Source organism: Antedon mediterranea, chromosome 4 (genome assembly GCF_964355755.1).
Source record: "Antedon mediterranea chromosome 4, ecAntMedi1.1, whole genome shotgun sequence".
Classification (NCBI taxonomy): Eukaryota; Metazoa; Echinodermata; class Crinoidea; order Comatulida; family Antedonidae; genus Antedon; species Antedon mediterranea.
The window spans coordinates 11,923,429-11,943,543 of record NC_092673.1 but is presented as its reverse complement, the minus strand read 5'-3'; the positions used below and the strand labels follow the sequence as shown (position 1 = coordinate 11,943,543).

Below are 20,115 nucleotides of genomic sequence, written 5' to 3'. Positions count from 1 at the left end.
TTAGGGATTCTTCCATGAAGTTATCGAGTATAAATGACATTCTGTGCGTGTGCACAGAAATCTGTCTTATTATTATTATTATTAGATTCATAGCTGTTCTAGTGTCATAAAAGTAATTCTTACCACTTAAATTACCCTATGTATATGGTTTAGGTTGAGTTACCTGTGGTTAGCCAGCGAACATGCCGTATAGCACATACAGGCGATATCACTGACAACATGTTTTGCATGGGAGGTAATACAGGAGAAGATGCGTGTAATGGTGATAGTGGTGGTCCAGTTACATACCAGGTAAATTACGAAATATTGAGTCCAGTAAAGATAGGCCTAAGTCAAAAATAGGATGAACCTAGAAAAAATTGCAACAGAATTTTGTTTTGTTTTGTCTGGTAAATATGGTTCAATGACGTCATAGTTACGTCATATGGTAATTTAAATGTGCTACTTGGGAAATATCACATCTATATCTACCCGCAATGCACTTAGGTGGTCTAAAACAACCGTTAAGGAGATACAGAGCTTCAAAATGGTATAGTAAATAGTGGCCATTTATGCTAATTAACCCACTTCATGACGTCCGATTATGGTAAACTTTGAAAATGATGTTCATTTCTACAAGGAGAACGTTAAAAAACTTGTTTTCCTGCAGTTTCTAAATTGTTCGCATAATATAAAGTCATTTAAGCAGTTATAACATAATGTATGACGTCACAACTACCATATGACATCATATGTACGTCATATGGGAATTTAAATATGCTAATTAGAATGTTTAATATCACATTTATATCTACTCGTAATGCACTTAGATTGTCTAAATCCAACCGTTAAGGAGATATGGGGCTTTAAAATAGCAAATGGCGGCCATTTTGAATATATGCTAATTAACCCACTTTTCGATGTTTGATTTTGTTAAACTTTGGATATGATGCTCATTTGGAACATATCAACCAGGTAAAACAAAAATATGTTGCAATTTGTTCTAGGTTCAACCATTCTTTTACTGGAATAATTATACAATTATGAATGTTATATTTAACGAGGCGTTGTTTTAGAATTTATACTAATAATATATATAATCAAATGCAAGTGGTTCTTCATACTATGAAAAAACGGCAGTTTTTTAAAATTTTATTTAAATCATTAACAAATTGTTGTAGCATTATATTCTTTTTCAATAACTACTCTATGTGATATCACTATAATGTGTTTTTTTTATCTATCTAAAATTCAATCTTTGTTTACTTAGATTGCAATAAAGATTATTTGAATTGAATTGAATTAATTAATCAACAAATAGTATTATATAGTAATGATTTTAGTGGCTACAACATAATCATCATTAATTTGTTTTCTCCTCTTTAATACAGTTGAGTAAAATCTTATGAACAATATTTTATCTTCAGTTGTTCTCTCCACAATATGGTTTCAATTTATCTGAGTAACTCTTTTTGTTTAACATGTCGTATAATCGAATCATGAGATCACAGCACATAAGGAAAACAGAAGAAAAAAATAATATGTTTTAAACACTCTACTGACGCCTTTACATGACATTGGTGTGGTGATTTTTCTCCATTGCATTAATAAAACTTCAAATGGTCTTTCTTTCCATAGAGATATATTTAAATAGGAATTAAACGCCGTAAGCTGGTGATATATTACATTACATTATTTTCTTACTAATTAGCATTAGGCCTATACCTAAAATAACGGCATATTTGGATTTTTAATAATTTACACGAACAATAATTGTTGATTTAAAGATAATAAGATGTCTCATTTACAAAGCGATCAAAACAAATTGTTGACTAGTAAGTCTCCTCATGTGATGAAGTCTGGAGTTGGCAATTCATAATAATTTTTTTTGTATTGAAATACAACTCTATTTTCTGTATTGAAATTGTTTTGTTTTTTCTTGATATTTTTAAAATGTAAAAATCAATACAGTTGAACCCTCGTACGCGGCCACCCTCGGGACCGGGAAAAGTGGCCGGTGGCCAAAATAACGTATAATTATGGCTATGCACGATATTTTTCGGCGTTTTTAACGCAACGGGCATCTAAATTCTCCAGCTAATGGTATTTTACTGTTCATGATCAGGTGGTTTAGTCATTTTTAAAGCTTTTATCATATGAAAATGGTCGGTCAAAATCTGTAAGTCATCTTATCTAAAAAAACACTGGAATATTCTTCACAGAAATGTTTCTTAAACCGCTTCGAAATAAATTTTTTGGCGATTTTTTTTATTATGTTTTTTTTTAATCACAACTTTTTAATACAAACACAATGTATACATATGTGTATTCTGGGTCCCAGACGGAGTTTTTTACTTAATATTAGTAAAAAGATAAATGTTTTGGCACATATGGCGTTTCATAAGTATACTACTTGATGTTGGATACTCGAAAATCGAAATAAAAATAAATAAATACAAAAAAAGACAATGAATTAATACAGACTTGGGGAAAGTCTAACATAGTGTGCTGTATCACTAATTAAAACACAATTTAGATATTTTGAACTTCGTCCATTTTGTGGAAAAAAATTCTTGTTGAAAATCCTTTGCTGTTTACGTGTGTCTGAATCCGTCATTTTCTATTTTTGTAACCATTCTGTGACATGATCGTGATCAAAATTGATGTATGTTCGATGATATCGTTAACAAATCAGTACAGTACTTCCATGCTAACTATTGTTAAAGTTACCGCAATGAATAGCATATATTACATAGAAACAATCAAGAAATGTTGTTACAGGATTATGAAACCGGTGAATGGAAGTTAGTTGGCCTTGTTAGCTGGGGAGTTGGATGTGCTCGAGATGGAATTCCAGGGGTTTATGTACGAATATATCGACATCATGAATGGTTGCAATCAATCAAGCAAATGTTTTTTGGTAAGAACGTTATAGAAAGTTTTAGACTATTCAATGTTTTACTTTATTAATGAATATTGAATCGACGCCAAATTTTGTCCGATTTTTTGATGTGATAAATATCGGGTAAATTACATCAACTAAATTGCATCGACTAATTGCCCAACGCTCACGACAACTGAAAACTATGACGATGGAGTACATGTGATGAATGAAGATATCACGTCAAAAATAGAATCGTCAAAAACTTGTGTAGCAGCGTTTCATACGCGTACATAATTATGAAGGAGAATTGAACATAGACACGGAATAGCCTATTCAAGTAATAACAATTCTTGTAATTAATTTAGCTTGTCATCATTAAGAGTCCGTTTTCTATTTTTTTAGAAACAACGACACTGGCTCCAGTAACTTCCACAATGCCTGAAGTACCAAGAAGTTGTATAATACCGAACCTCGACAATGGTTCATTTTACGAGTTTAATCAGGCAAGCACAATTCCACTTTATCCTGGTACCTTAATTGATCACGGTTATCATATAGAGCTTGTATGTGATCCTGATCACGTGTTGGGAGATGGTTTAGGAGAAATAGTTCGAGAAAGTGTATGTGTGGATGGAGATTGGTCGCGCTCACCATTCCCTAATTGTGGTAAGTAAATAGATTGAATCTATGACTACTTCATAACATGTATCATAATACAAAACAATTGGTGGTATGTTTAATTTTATTTGATTGTAGGCACTGTGCGTTCTAATTCACTCGATAGTAAATTGATGGCATTTTTTTAGAACACAATTGTATATTTTTCCTTTTCATATAGTACTTATTGACAGAGAAATAAGCTGCAGTAGACCTAATGAGGTAAACGACGTCGTAATTCTACTAATAGGGGATGTCCCACTTACCGCATCACAACAGCACGTCTTTCAGGAAGGCTACGAGCTTCAAATAGTATGTGCTAATGAAACGCAATTACATCTTACAACTGAAAATAAGCGAATCTGTACCGAGGGACAATGGTCAGGACAGGAACCGTTTTGTGGTAAGCAAATATTGCTATTTTGATAGGAAGAGTGAGATAATCTAAAATGAAATTTTTGGAATTGAACTTGGATTTTTTTACCCTATTTTCCCCTTATTTTTTGTTTTGTAGTCTCAATCTATTATATACTATACTGACCATACACTCAAAATACAAAACAGTTTTTTAATATTCATAAATATGTGTGTTAAAATTTAGTTTGAGAAAAAAGACACTATATTATTACACTATGAGTACACTAATCTGTACAGTCTGTAGCTGCAACCAAATTATTACAAAATTGTGTAAACGGAAAATCCGAGTCATAAATATAAAAAGCATGAACAGGACTACTTTACAATACTATAGACTGATACAAAATCATAATAATATATAAACACAGCCTTAGACTAAACATCTGTGAGAATGAAATGAATACAATTTACGATTTTCGACTATTTAGATTTCAACAATTTGTTTTGTATGAGCATAGACACACAAACACAACACGTCAGAAACTTTGCATTAAACTATTAATTTAGATAAATAGTATATGAACAATTAAAGCCCTATATAGTATAGTATTTCACTAACAATTCGTTGACGTGATACCCAATAAGAAATACCACATTCATTCACATTGTTGAATCAAATGATTTATTTTTTTTTGTCTTTTGTGAGATTCACTGACTTTTATTTCATTCTTTACAATTGTTACAATAATCTATAGTTTTTTTTTGTTTTTCTTATTTTGAGTATTTTACATATATAAAAAGTTAAAGCATTTAAAAAATAGACAGAAGTTATATAAAAATATACAGGTAGGTTTACAATTGCCATTAGAACATCACAAAATAAAATAAACAGTAACTCATATACCACCAGTAAATAAAACTAGTAAAGTAAAAACCATACTAGAACACTAAGTATCAAATGATTTATTAGTGTAGATTTCATTCATTCAGTTTCAAACGTCGATAATGGTTGCTTATGGTCCAAAAACTCATTTCTAATAACTAAATTTTTTGCAATTAGATTCCAAAATAGGGTATTTTTTTGTCTAAATCCAGCAGAATTCAAGTTATATGCTTAGTACTTGATAGTCAAACTAGTGACTTCACCCATTGTCTTTCATAAGACAACATTACTATCTTAGGTATATCTTTATATATTTAAGTATTCTTTTGAGTTAAAAGTTAAAAATAAAAGTAAATGATTATTTGTATCGACGTTCTGTTTCTATTTACAGCTATCACGTGTCCTGTTCTAGATTCTCCAATAAATGGCGTTATTCTTACTCATGGATTTTTATACAATGACGTCATAGAGTTTGATTGTAACACTGGATACAACCTTCAAGGCAGCAGACAGAGAACTTGTCAACAAGATGGACAGTGGTCTGGAGAACTAACTACTTGTAACCGTGAGTATGGTTTCTAAATAGACTACTTGTGTAGAAAAACCAAAGGATACAGAATGTGAATGTACAGTAATGTTACCATGACGTTCTGGTTACTTTTAACAGCTGTTATGTGTCCAGTACTTGATCCTCCAATGTATGGCGTTATTGTTACTCAGGGATCTTCATATAATGACGTCATAGAGTTTGATTGTAACACTGGATACAACCTTCAAGGCAGCAGACAGAGAACTTGTCAACAAGATGGACAGTGGTCTGGAGAACTAACTACTTGTAACCGTGAGTATGACTTCTAAACAGACTACCTCTATAGAACAACTAAATGATAAAAAGTGTGAATCTTCAGTTACTGTGTACTGTTATCACGTTTTCTGTATAATTTACAGCTGTCACGTGTCCAGTACTGGATCCTCCAATGCATGGCGTTATTGTTACTCAGGGATCTTCATACAATGACGTCATAGAGTTTGATTGTAACACTGGATACAACCTTCAAGGCAGCAGACAGAGAACTTGTCAACAAGATGGACAGTGGTCTGGAGAACTAACTACTTGTAACCGTGAGTATGGCTTCTAAATAGACTACTTGTGTAGAAAAACCAAAGGATACAGAATGTGAATGTACAGTAATATTGCCATGACGTTCTGGTTACTTTTAACAGCTGTTATGTGTCCAGTACTTGATCCTCCGATGCATGGCGTTATTGTTACTCAGGGATCTTCATATAATGACGTCATAGAGTTTGATTGTAACACTGGATACAACCTTCAAGGCAGTAGACAGAGAACCTGTCAACAAGATGGACAGTGGTCTGGAGAACTAACTACTTGTAACCGTGAGTATGGCTTCTAGATAGACTACTTGTGTAGAAAAACCAAAGGATACAGAATGTGAATCTTCAGTTACTGTGTACTGTTATCACGTTTTCTGTATAATTTACAGCTGTCACGTGTCCAGTACTGGATCCTCCAATGCATGGCGTTATTGTTACTCAGGGATCTTTATACAATGACGTCATAGAGTTTGATTGTAACACTGGATACAACCTTCAAGGCAGCAGACAGAGAACTTGTCAACAAGATGGACAGTGGTCTGGAGAACTAACTACTTGTAACCGTGAGTATGGCTTCTAAATAGACTACTTGTGTAGAAAAACCAAAGGATACAGAATGTGAATGTACAGTAATGTTACCATGACGTTCTGGTTACTTTTAAACAGCTGTTATGTGTCCAGTACTTGATCCTCCGATGCATGGCGTTATTGTTACTCAGGGATCTTCATATAACGACGTCATAGAGTTTGATTGTAACACTGGATACAACCTTCAAGGCAGTAGACAGAGAACTTGTCAACAAGATGGACAGTGGTCTGGAGAACTAACTACTTGTAACCGTGAGTATGGCTTCTAAATAGACTACTTGTGTAGAAAAACTAAAGGATACAGAATGTGAATGTACAGTAATATTGCTATGACGTTCTGGTTACTTTTAACAGCTGTTATGTGTCCAGTACTTGATCCTCCGATGCATGGCGTTATTGTTACTCAGGGATCTTCATATAATGACGTCATAGAGTTTGATTGTAACACTGGATACAACCTTCAAGGCAGTAGACAGAGAACTTGTCAACAAGATGGACAGTGGTCTGGAGAACTAACTATTTGTATTATTCGTAGGTATTGGTTAACAAAATAAGACAATATGTATTTGTCTGATAATTTGTCTGTGGGTGTACTCTAACATTGTTGTATTGCTTTTCTATGTCCTCTACTTATTATTATTACGGACCATGCTATTGTCGCTGTTCTATCCATTGCCTCATCCAAACAAATTTCTTTGCAGGATTTTTTCCTTGCGATCAGTTACACGTGTACATCATAATGATGCCAATTTGTAGGCCTACATTCATTATATATATACTGTATATATAAATCCATATGGAAAATCGGCTGCTGATGTTTTAAATTGAATGTTGAAATAAGGAACAGGAAAACATTTTCATAAAAATGAGACATAGCAATCAAACTATATACTATTGGTAGACAATTTGTACAATTCTTGATTTTTGTTGAATACGTACATAAAGATTTCCCTAAAAACTGGTCATTAGTTACCAAGTAATAATTGACTGTGGCTCAAACATATATTCATTCCATCAATCAAGACATGTCCTTTTGGAAGTTTGAAGAAAAAATCTGTTTATTGGGAGCTTCATAAAGATTCATCGTTCCCGCTCCATTTCACACAATTTTGCGTCTATTTTATCTAAAATTAGTCTTGGTAGATTAGATTTTGCCTTTCCATTGAGCTCTCTATGTGCAACTTTTTCGGCTTAGACATCTTTCAAAGCAAACGGTAAAATTTAGTAGAAATGTTTCAGTGACATACTTAGGCAATTCAAAGCTAACTGTACTCTGTAGATACCAATTTCGTCACAAAAAATGTAACTCGAATAATTTAATTCTTGTACAAACGAATTGAGCGATCACTACGATTTAGTCACATCCTACATTCATTACAATAATTATATGTCAACGAAAATATACAGGTCATACTCTATTATTATTAAGCATAATTAATACTTACTTACTGCAATTAAACTTTGTTTTTCTTTCAACCAATAAATGCCTGCAGATGCAGAACTAACTAAATACATAAATATCGTATTATTTGTATCCTGCTACTGGTAGTAATAATCATAACTATGAACCTACTATTGTTATTTTGTTATTTAAACTAATACATTTGCTTTTGTATAGATTCAAATCAATCTCCGTGTGTAGTACCAAGACCACAGACAGACGTCATCATCTTGAGTGGTGGTGATATTATTGACCCATTTGTAATACGTCAGGTTGAACATGGAAGACGTCTAGAGTTCAGATGTGGTGATCCTCAAACATACATTCTAATATCTGAATCAGAAAGCGTTTGCACTAATGCTGTTTGGTCGCATACCTCCAGCCCTCGATGTGGTGAGTGGTTACATCTTCAATAACAATTACTATTATTAGGCCCACTTTTAGTCTACTAAATTCTACCATCAGGCTAACTTTAATGGATATCCTTTAACTAACGTTGTTTTTGTTTTATAATTATATTCAATATATAAACCATTACAGACTTATAACATTGTATAATTTGTGATTAGTCATTCGGTGTCCAGAAATATCTGCTCTTGAAAATGGGAATATAGTTGGAGACAAATTCTACAGGAATCAATGGGTAGAATTCACATGTGATGAAGGTTTTAACTTAAAGGGAAGCCGACGTAGAAGATGCAACTCAACTGGTGAATGGACAGGAACCGAAACTTACTGCATGGGTAATGATGAACAAGAAACTTTCTCCAAAATATATGTTTGAGATTAATACCAGTTTACGAAAAGAAAATATATTTGAACATATTACATAATTATTTTACTATCAGCAATTAGAATAAGTTAGCCTACGGCTGCTTCTGAATAATATTAGTGCTGTACAATAAAGACAATGGGCGTTTGTCAGCTATGATTGTGCTGGCCATTGTGGTTTAACATTTTTCCTTACTAATACCTGACTCATGATTTATAACGTCATAGAAAACAAAACAACGGTAACATCTAAAACGTTTATAATCTGCACATCGTTTTCTACTTCTTCAACAATGACTGAAAACGACATTATAAACGCCAGCTATAAACGTTGCTATGTATGTACTAATTAAATAAATGGTTGTGTCTTTCTCATAGATTCCAATGCTTCACCGTGTATAATTCCATTACCACAAACACCAGTTCTTATTTATACGAGCAGTGGTGGTATAATCGATCCGAGTATACAAAGAAGGGCAGAACATGGCACTCTTTTAGCATTTAGATGCGTTAACCCTGAAGAGTATATTCTAACATCAGAACCAGTAAGCGAATGTGACAATGGTGAATGGTCAGTTACTTCAAATCCAAGATGTGGTGAGAATAAATTGGTCTAATGTTTTAATATGAGTAATTCGTATACAAAAATAATATGGAGTGCTAAGTAACGTATGTCATCAACTTAATCAATTTCATTCCGGCGCTTGCTAAGTCAATGTAACTTAAATATTAGGGCCTCTAATATTGTCTGATTGTTTTTGTAAGCTTTGCATCTACAACATGTTATTCATACAATTGTATACAATTCTTCTCCACGTTTAATTTAAATGTGAAAACTGTAATGTCCCATTTGTATCTGGTGACCTAGAAATAAATAAATGTAATGAGAGTAATTTAGTTTAGAGTAAAACATATACAGTATTACCAAAGTAATTAGTATAATAGTCTGTAAGTTTAACTACCATATAATGTCATCTATAATAATATGTTGCATAACACTTGCATTATTTCTTTTATTAAATATGTCTATTTTAAAAATACATTTATTTTAATTTAATATTTTGATTGATTAATTAGTAATTCGATGTCCAGAAATTTCTGCTCCTGAAAATGGGAATATAGTTGGCGACAAATTCTACCGGAACCAATGGGTAGAAATCACATGTGACGATGGTTTTAACTTAAAAGGAAGCCGGCGTAGAAGATGCAACTCAACTGGTGAATGGACAGGAACCGAAACTTACTGCATGGGTAAGATGAACACAAACGTGTTTAATATTTTAATTATTAGGCCCACGTCCTGTTACAATTCTAATTTTAATGTTGAAAGATTTATATAAGGGAACCAAACTAATTTTTTTTATGTAAAAATATAATTTATTCCAAATAATTGGGTTGAAAATAGTAGGCCTATATATGTTTTATTCATTAATCCATGGTTTTATTAACTAAAACTAAAAGTCACCGTAAACAAAGTGTTGCTTTTTACAGACATGAATTTTAGATTCAACATTTGGACATAGATTTAAACACATAGAAATGACAATAAAAAAACATTAAATTCTCTTAAAATGGTTAAATATAAAATTCGAAAAAATTCTGCTCTAAAACTTGTTTAGATATATATACGTTACCATCAGCTGGTGACTCCACAAAAATAAAAATAAATCCAACGTTGAATAAAAACACCAAAAACGTAAAATTAAGTCATATTATCATATAAAAGTACATTTTGAGAAAAGTACAATTCGACACTTCGATCCACAATTGCATTTTTAAAGAATATCTTGAAGCCATTGTTTCTACTTACAACATTTTGCTAGTATCTGTCGTACCCTCAGTAAATGTTCTACCCATTACAAACTTCTCTTTTAGATAATTAGGACTATGATAATCTATTATATATAATGATTCTATAACATATAGACAATAGTAAGTGGCCATGTGTTGTCCCGGGCGTAGGAAATCAACCAGTTGTCATCACAACATCGGGTTCAGTTGTGGATAGGAATGAACAGCGCACACTAGAACATGATACGCACATCGACTTCCAATGTGCCGATCCATATACACATACTTTAATAACAGAACAAACAAGCACATGCGTAAATGGAAGCTGGTCACATTCTGAAAATCCTAAATGTTGTAAGTAATTGTTTTTCATTATGGAGTTTATTGAATATCCGTTATCTATGTATATATGTATATGTTCTGTGTTAAGATAAATCGCTAAACAATTAATGTTTAACAATACATTCCGCATTTAAACGACGTGGTTAATTAAAAATAGGCCTAATAGGATTGTTTCTATAAAACCAGTAATAAAAACTATAAATTCACTCTTTCCCGGTAAGCCTATAAGAAAGCCTGTATTACATAAGTGAAACATTCCATTTGAAGGATTGATAAATGGCCATTGATTTAACAACTAATGTATCAAGGTGGAATAATAATGTAGTAGGATAGCATGTTCAAAAGAAGAAAGATACAGTTATGCAATTGGTGTAGGCCCCTACTAGACAAGATACTCGCCATAGGTAGTAATCCCTCCAACTCCAGGGCAGTTTTCAAATTTAGTTCAATTTTTACACCACCTCAAATAACCAATTAATGTTCCCTTAGTAAGATCAGGAAAAATTAAATAATTTCACGACACAGTTTCTGCCTACGTCGATTTTACGCAACAGAAATGTCAAATTCACGTTTCGTTGACGTCACAGTTACTCAGTATAGTGTATATAAATGTCTTTATTGATTTATTATTATGTTTTCTTTAATGTTTATTGTAGTAGTATGGTAGTATGGTAGTATGGTAGTATGGTTTTAATCAGTTATTATTTTGATTATCATGCAGATATAAACTGTCCAGTTTTAAACGCCCCAGTGAATGGTTTAGTAACTGGAGATAAATACTACAGGACGCAATCATTAACATTTTCTTGTAATGAAGGATATAGACTGAGAGGTAGCAGACGACGTGTTTGCACTGGATCCGGTGAATGGAGTGGTAGAGATGTATCTTGCAGTCCTATAGGTAAAGCCGAAAAGGCAATATTTAATGAATTTCTATTTATACACGTTAATCAGTAATCCCTATTCCGTGCATTAGTAGGCAATGGAATCATTGCTTTATTGTGTTATTATTAACTGATCAGGCAGGATTTTAGCAATATAATAAAATAATAGTTGGTTATCAACTATGTATATCCATACAATTAGATCGGTTGACCTCGTATCGTGTGGCATTGATTTAAATATTAATTGAATAAAAGTTTACTTACAAAACCTTTGTTATAAAAATTGCTCCGCCGACACTTTCTCTGCTATATATGAATATGCTATAATTCATCGATGCGATGCTCTACTGACAATTTCTCCGAATTTAGCACCAATTGCTCCGCTGTAAGATAAATTATAGAAAAAGATCAATACGGTTATAAGGAAGTTCAGAAAATCACATAATTTGCATTTAGATTAAGATTACATTGCATTCACTTAATGTAACAAAAACTGACAATAAAACATTTTGCGACATCTTAGAAGCGTTGATGGCCGGCCAATTGACAAAACATGATTTACAAACAAACAAATTTTTGAGAGTTACAAAGCATTTTCGATCATGTGTCTACAAAAATGGCAATTTAATTATTATACCGTGTGCTAGAAAAACGATTGAAAAATTATTGTAAGCAATTTTTGATTATTGTCATTGATAACTGAAAGTTAAATTCTGGAAGAAGCTACAAGACAAAGAAGAGCAAGAAGAGGAGGAAGGGGTATAGACGATTTATAAATACCAATGACTGAATTTATGTATGAGTTGAATATAGGCCTAAACTGAAAAAAAAGTTAAGACCAGACGCGTGCATAATAATGAATCTCTTGAGCAACGAAATAGCTACATTGCATCAACATAGGCCTATCTCCGCTGGGACATGAATACCACTGATTTCGCATCGCAATGTTATACAAAACACTTGATTTTCATGTTCTCACCTAAGTTAAATCAGCAGAGAAAGTACCGTTTTACCGAGGTATTCATCGAAAGCATGCAAAGAGGAGAGGAAAGAGACTGAGAGACTGAAACATAAAGTAAGTAAAGCAAAAGAGAAGTTGCCATACTGCTTCAAAAAAGGAATCTACTGCGTTTATGGAGATGTATATCAAGTTGCCCTTAGAAGTATTGATGTCTTAATGTGACTGAAGACGATGTGCACGAGACGATAAAGAGAATGTGGAATCGGCTATGAGATCGTTAAGGGAAAAGTTCTAAATTGGTAGATATAGTTTAAGAAATTAGCACGAAAAGCGGAAAAGGCAGGCATAAAATCTTAGGGGTACATAAAATGACGAAAAAGTAATTATCTTCACTGCATGCACAATAACAGGGGAAACAGGAAGAAAAGATAAACAAAAAATGCACTGTTGCCGGCGAGTGAAAAGAGACGATCGTTCATATAGCAGAATTGTCCGATTGCAGTTAAAGATATTCTCCGTTATTTCGCTGTTTGAAAATGGGAAATGAAGATCAATTTGGCTTATTGATACTTCCGAGTATTGAACGTTTTATATACCTCATGGAATTTCAAATATTCTTTTCCTTAAATTTGTCCAAATTATCAAAATATATCAAAAATAATGATTCAAAAAAATTAAAACTGATTTTCATTATTATGTAGAAAACTATTGTGGCGATCCTGGTAGCATTGTAGATGGGAAAATAACTGGAGTAAGTTTTAACACATGGGATATGGTAATATACGAATGTAATGCAGGATACTACCTTAGTGGCCCATCAAGCTTACTCTGCTTACCAGGTAACCAATGGTCCGGCCAACCTCCTACGTGCGGTACGTATTCAAATATTGAATAGGCCTATATAGAGAAATTCAAACTATAACAGTGTGCTACTTGTTTAAAATACGCAGTCGCTCTTTGAGTAAAAAAAAAACACCAATCAATTACGATGCTGGTAAAGGCAAAATAATTTGAATTTCTGCAGTGTTATAGAATAATGTGTCATCAACAAAACCAGATTGAAAATTGACATAATGAAGCAGCGTAAACTCTGCTAATTGAAAACGAATAGTATAGGCCTAATCAAACCTTTCAGGTTACATCCTGTTTTACTTTACATACATTTAAACGAACACTAAATTAATATGTTTTAAACATTTTAATTAAGATTCTATTAGCAATAGACATATGCGGTAACTTTTATATTATTTAAATAGTTCTTGAAACTATGGAATCGGACTGCAGAATATCTTTATTACACAACACAAACGTGGTTGTGTATGGCAGTGGTTACGTGGGAAATACACCAAAAGTAGGAACTATCCTAGACGTTGGAAGTATTCTGATCATTAGGTGTCCTCCGGGATATACTGTTTTATCAAGCTTTGGTAATCCAGTAACGTCGCTTGTCATTAGGTGCTATGACTCGGGATGGAGCCAAGAATTGCTATCATGTGGTGAGTGAAATTGTCGTTCTTGTCCTGTTGAAATATGCCTTCCATCATGAAGGTAATATCTTTAAAATCAGTATTCATCATTTTCTCATGTGAATGCTCTATTGTGGAGTAAACACATAATTCATATGAGTTGAATGGGAGTTGTCATGAGAGTAAAATAACCATGGTCTAAGATAAACTTTTATTCAATTAATCCGCTTCAAAATGAAATTACAAAAAATACTACTCGGATTTTGGATGCGGAGTAGACGGCGAACTTTACGGGCGCTACACTGTAGGTGTATTATAATTTAAATATTATATTCAATGCATTTTCTTGTGTTTATAGGTATTTAGAAGCATTTGTAAGGTTCCACATGGTATGGCCAGTATTACAGCTTCTTTTATCCAGTTAACATTCCAAACACGGAAGAACTTTTCTCGAAACATCGACGACCCAACTGTTGAAGATTACGAACTGACAAGCCTATTTCGGTACTCACGTGTTCACAACTGGGGGTACGTTGATAGGTACAACAATTTACAAACCTAACACTCCACAAAGGTCATTTAAAAGTTTTGTTTCTTGAATGAAGTTTAAAGAGTAGGACATTTACAATTTTGAAATTTTGGAATGTAACAAATTATGAACATTCTTCTAATTTGGAGCGGTATTCCAGCTAGTAAATGTGCTTGCTTAATTTTTTCACATAGGCCTAACTATTTATTAATTCTTTTTATAGTTTTTTTAACATAAATAACTTACAGTACATTTTTATACGGATTATTAATAATTGATGATAGGATTTATTTAATGTTAATAGTAAATGAAAAAAATTAAAACCTCTAACTTGTTACGTTTTATTTCAATTTAAAGTCTTGTGCGAGTTGTTTTAAATTTGTTATTTTCTTACATCCTCTATTCTATATCAATGAAGGACATCAGGATGATGACTATCATATTATTAGTCTGTCTCTTTAATTTCCGAAAATCAGATCAATGCCCGGTCTTTTATGGTGATCACTTTCATACTGGTTAAAATTGATTTCATTCTCTCTACAAATATCATAACATATAGGCAAACCAGGCCCGTAACTCCAAATAAAGAGATTAAACATATTTTGAAAAGTCGACGTTTCAATTATATTTAATTATTTTCAAAACTACCTTTACGATTGTGCTTGATGTTGATACTGATAAAGAAGCAGATAATTGCACAATAAAACACAATAAAGACCCCTAGTTTGGTTTGGAATTTCTAATGAATAATTTAAAAATTGAGCAAATCCTATAATGTTATCATTACTTTTTCTGTTTGATAGAACAACAATAGTTTGAGCAGTTTAATTTTCGTCTGAGACAACAATATGCAAACAGCCAATCTCTTTGCATATTGTTGTCTCAGGTATAATTACACCGATATATAAACAACAAGGTCATATACATGACTGCAGTCGCGTACTCAAGTTAGTGTTTATCATTGCACGCACGCGACTAAAAATAGGCAATAGCGATATTGGACGATTTTGAAGCCAAATGGCGGTTAATGCAATGGAGCCAGTTGTGAAATTCTCTCTGGTGTCCAGAGGTTTGAAACGAAAAAAAATGAAAATATGTGTCAGCGGCGCTAAAATATTATACCTTACTTCTTTAGGCCTACAACTTTTAGTGAAATGTCATCATATCCAGGCTTTGTTTCCTCAACTTCATTAACATAGCAGGTTGTGAGTTGCAGCGTTGTATTTTTTTTGTAATGAATTCAGATATGTTTTTCTAAATATTACAATTTGTGTGATTGAAAATGTTTTTTTTATAAGTCTTGTTTTTTAATGAATTATTTATCCTTAGCATCCCACATCACTCATCCATGGCTGTATATATACATTGTTTATACTTTGATATGGTTTTACAGTTTTTTTAAGGTTTTTATTATAACCTAAGATGGTCCATAAAGACGCCAATCCACTCTGCAACAAAACATTAATTAGTTTCATAATATTTCTATTGTTAACTATAATACGTGTCAAATGAGAATGTCATTTGTCCATGTGAGTATATGTGTATGTTTATGTTAAAATAGCATAATTGAAAATTGAATCATTTAGTTTAATTGATAAAAAAAAGAAAAGAATTTAAAAAATGAATGAAAAGAGAATATTGTTAGTAAGATACCTTTCTCAGATTATGTTTGACTAAAGGACACAGTATATATTCGACAGATTAGATTTTGAAGGAGTTTTCTCGAATTTAAACTTCATTCGTTACCATTGGATAGCAGAGTATCTAGGCATATATGGTCTGAAGAAAACTATATTATAAAAGAAAAATTATATTTTTGATACCGTACTTATCACCTACCTTATACCACCAACTCTAAAATCCGACATTTATTCTCTTCATACACATTTAAAATTTAAATTTTAAAGAACTTTACATCATAATACAAAGCGCACAACATAGTTCATCTTGGAAAGATCTCATCCGAAACCTTACCAAAGCAGCACAGGGAGCAGTCAGAAGACTACTCAACGTAAAGGCAACAAGTAACTCATCAAGATGAAAATGTTCTTCGTTTCTGTTTCTATTATTGTACTGCGTGCTCTCGCTAACATAATAGTATAAACATGCAGAGTGATCCATAATAATATCTGGAATTTCCATGTGTTGTTGGGCCTCCGTGGATAAGTGAACTGAAATTTGAACTTCCAAATAACTATATTATGATGAGCAACTAAGGAAGTTAAAACATATTTTGATTCATTCTGTAAACCTATGCCAATAGGATATGAAATTAATAATTTGCAATGCATATAGTTTTAAATCCGTAGGTCTAATACATTGTAATTCACGTAAAACAGTACTTTACATTGTTTAAACATTTATTTAGAGAACAAGTTACGAACATTTGTTATGGTTACTGAGATAACAAGATTTTATATAACTTTGTAGCGGTAATAAAGAAAAACATAAAATAAATATTCTGATATAGAACACAGGAAAAGGTGGTGTTAACTGTGATTCAACCTCTCAAGTTAGGCTGGGTGCCCGGAAACTAGAAATGTAACTTGTAAACAATATTATTACGTAACGTTGATAAGCACAATATATACAATAAAATATATATATGTAGTCTAAGTTTTAGAATGTATTTCAACTTAATTCGTGTTTATTTATTCCATACGTATCCAACAGCGAGGTGGCGACCTGGGGCCATACAGTAGCTCCCGTTGGGTAGGAATGACCATGTTTGTAATAAACATATATATTTTTTCTGATATAAATAAAACAATACCCACCGAGTGTGCCTAATATTAATAAAGGATTATTTTCTTCTTTAAACGTGAGTAAATCTACCCTTAAATGTCTAATAACTAAAAAGTCTATCAAATATGTATATTAGGTCTAAAATGAATTGTACATTAAAAATATGCTTAAAAACGATTTAATAATTTTATCCTAAAAGCATAATGTAAAGTTAAAACTCAGAGGAATGAGAAAATAAGTACGTTATGCATAACAAATAAATCACTATTTAGTAAACCGTGGTTGAATTCAAGTCTTTAAATTTCCCGGTATGTGATATGGTTAATTCTACTAGATTTTATGTCATCAATTAACGCTATTTAAAAAAGCTGTAAAGTTATATAGTGACTAAGAAACCCCGTTGTTCTATACACAATAATATTGATACTAATCAAATTCATAACGGTATATAATAATAATATAAATAAACGGTTAAATACAACTAAAAACCAATTAACTTCCAGTCAATTTTTTTTGTTAAATTACAGTTTTTCAGGTTGCCAAGTTCTCCAGACCTCTCTTACTCAACACATGTCCCATGAATCTCATCTGTCTAATCCTAATATCCTTCAGTAGTTTCCTGCACACTCCAGCTCTTATCAATATATCTTCATTACTAACTCTATCTGTCCATGGAATTCTCATCATTTTTATTTTTTATTTTATTTTATTTTATTCAATTTCCAGGTAACATACAAAAAATCATAAACAAGTTACGGCATCATTCAATAAAACAGAAAAAAAGTACTATCAGCACCTGCGGGTAACCAATAGTGGCGAGAAAGAGGTCTTTAAAATGTTTCCACATTTCCTCACAGTCTGATTGTTCCAGGCACAGAACCCAAGGAACCGCCCCCAACGTTGTAAAAAGATCGTCATGGTCACATTTACTATATTGATAATAATATCTATCTACAGGTTTAACTTTACTGCGTCTAGCGTTAATATTAAAATAAACCCCAAGGTGGTCACTTGTACTGAGACCGGGATGACTTCTGAAATTACATACAATGTCAGGGTTATTGCACAAGACCAGATCAATAATGCTACCTCAAACATTCTCCTTAGAAACCACCTCTCACAGCTTTCCAATCTTTTTCTGAGGTCAGTTGTGATTGACCAGGCTTCACTTCCATACATCAGCACAGGATAGATATAGCAGTTTAATACACGCAACCTGGTTTCCATACTCATCGTACAGTTCTTCAAGATATTCTCCATTTCTCCAAATGCGGATTTCGCAAGGACTATCCTTCTCGTTATCTCCGTTACGCACCTGGCATCATCTGTTATTTTGCTCCCAGGATAGTTAAAAGAGGACACTTGCTGAATTAACTGGTCTCCTGCTCGAAGGTTACACGTTGGACTCTCTTTTTTCGACACTACTAAACACTCTGTCTTACTAAAATTTATAGACAGACCCATCTTTTCGCTCTCTACTACAACCACATCCAGCAACCTTTGGAGATCTTCAGCTGACTCTGCCAGTAGAACTGTGTCATCTGCATATCTGATGTTTGTAATATTTCTACCACAAACTCTCAAACCCTTCTCATTCTCTAGCTCCCTCAAGATCAACTCGCTATAGTAGTTAAACAAGTCTGGTAACATTACACAGCCCTGTCTTACTCCTCTTCCAATACTTGTGTATTCATTGCACTCCCCATCTACCCTCATGCATGCAGTCTGTTTCCAGTACAAATTTTGCAACAATGTAGGTCAAGCTTGCTAAGTTCTTGAAATAGCTGCTCATGCCTTACTTTGTCAAATGCCTTGGTGTAGTCTATGAAACACATGTATACATCTTTCTGCATCTCCACTGCCCTTTCAGTTATCATTCTTATCACAAAGATGGCATTCCTGGTGCCTGAATCCTTTACAAAACCAAACTGCTCACTCCCAATCTCTGGTTTTAATCTACTTCTTGCTCTCATAAGTAGTATCCTCAGAATGATCTTGGTGACATGACTCATGAGGCTGATTGTACGATGTTTTTCACACTCTACAGCATATATATTCTTTACTTGATCTACTACTAATCTTCTGTCTATCCCTCATCATTGATAGTATCTCTTCCGACACCCATTTGTTCTTCCTTCTTCTCTCTTTCTTGGGTAAGGATTCTTTGGCTGTCTCAACAAGGATGTCTCTCATTGTATCCCACGTAATCTCTTCATCTTCATCTACAAGGATGTCAAACTTATTCTTCACATCTTCGGACTGTTTAGCTGCTTAAAGTCTAATTTCTGTACATTTTTGGCTTTCTTCACCTTTTTAAAACTTTGATTGAAGTTTGCAAACCACTGGAACGTGGTCACTTCCACAATCTGCCCCTGGATACGTTTTTGCATGAGTCACTGCCCTTTTACACCTACTGTTTACTGCAATGTAGTCAATCTGATTCCTCGTCACATCACCAGGGCTCTTCCATGTGTATATTCGTCTGGGATGCTCTTTGAACCATGTATTTGTTATGGTCATATCCTTAGCTTTACACCAGTTCATCCATCTATCGCCACGCTCATTTCTTTCACCCATCCCATGCTCTCCAACTGTGTTTCCATCCTGTCCATGGCCAACCTTTGCATTCAGATCACCCATGATGATATTTATCTCATCTGATTTGCATTGGGATTTGGCCTGGTCTAAGGTCGCATAAAAGTTATCTATCTCTTCATTTTT

At 33.2% G+C, this 20,115-nt stretch overlaps 2 protein-coding genes across 2 annotated transcripts; both read left to right on the top strand.

The window, feature by feature from the left end:
* The first annotated feature begins 82 nt into the window (after window positions 1-82).
* LOC140047555 (E-selectin-like) lies at window positions 83-5,899 on the top strand. The gene is made up of 7 exons (XM_072092596.1): window positions 83-291; window positions 2,761-2,899; window positions 3,266-3,529; window positions 3,702-3,923; window positions 5,152-5,325; window positions 5,428-5,601; window positions 5,709-5,899. The coding sequence occupies exons 1-7, from the start codon at window positions 220-222 to the stop codon at window positions 5,897-5,899; spliced, it is 1,236 nt and encodes a 411-aa protein (XP_071948697.1). The 5' UTR covers window positions 83-219.
* Window positions 5,900-5,959: 60 nt separating this feature from the next.
* Window positions 5,960-13,549, top strand: LOC140047554 (CUB and sushi domain-containing protein 1-like). The gene is made up of 11 exons (XM_072092594.1): window positions 5,960-6,158; window positions 6,266-6,439; window positions 6,543-6,716; window positions 6,819-6,995; window positions 8,083-8,298; window positions 8,475-8,648; window positions 9,055-9,273; window positions 9,754-9,927; window positions 10,603-10,821; window positions 11,531-11,710; window positions 13,356-13,549. Exons 1-11 carry the CDS (start codon window positions 5,960-5,962, stop codon window positions 13,547-13,549), a joined length of 2,100 nt encoding a protein of 699 aa, XP_071948695.1.
* Window positions 13,550-20,115: the final 6,566 nt, after the last annotated feature.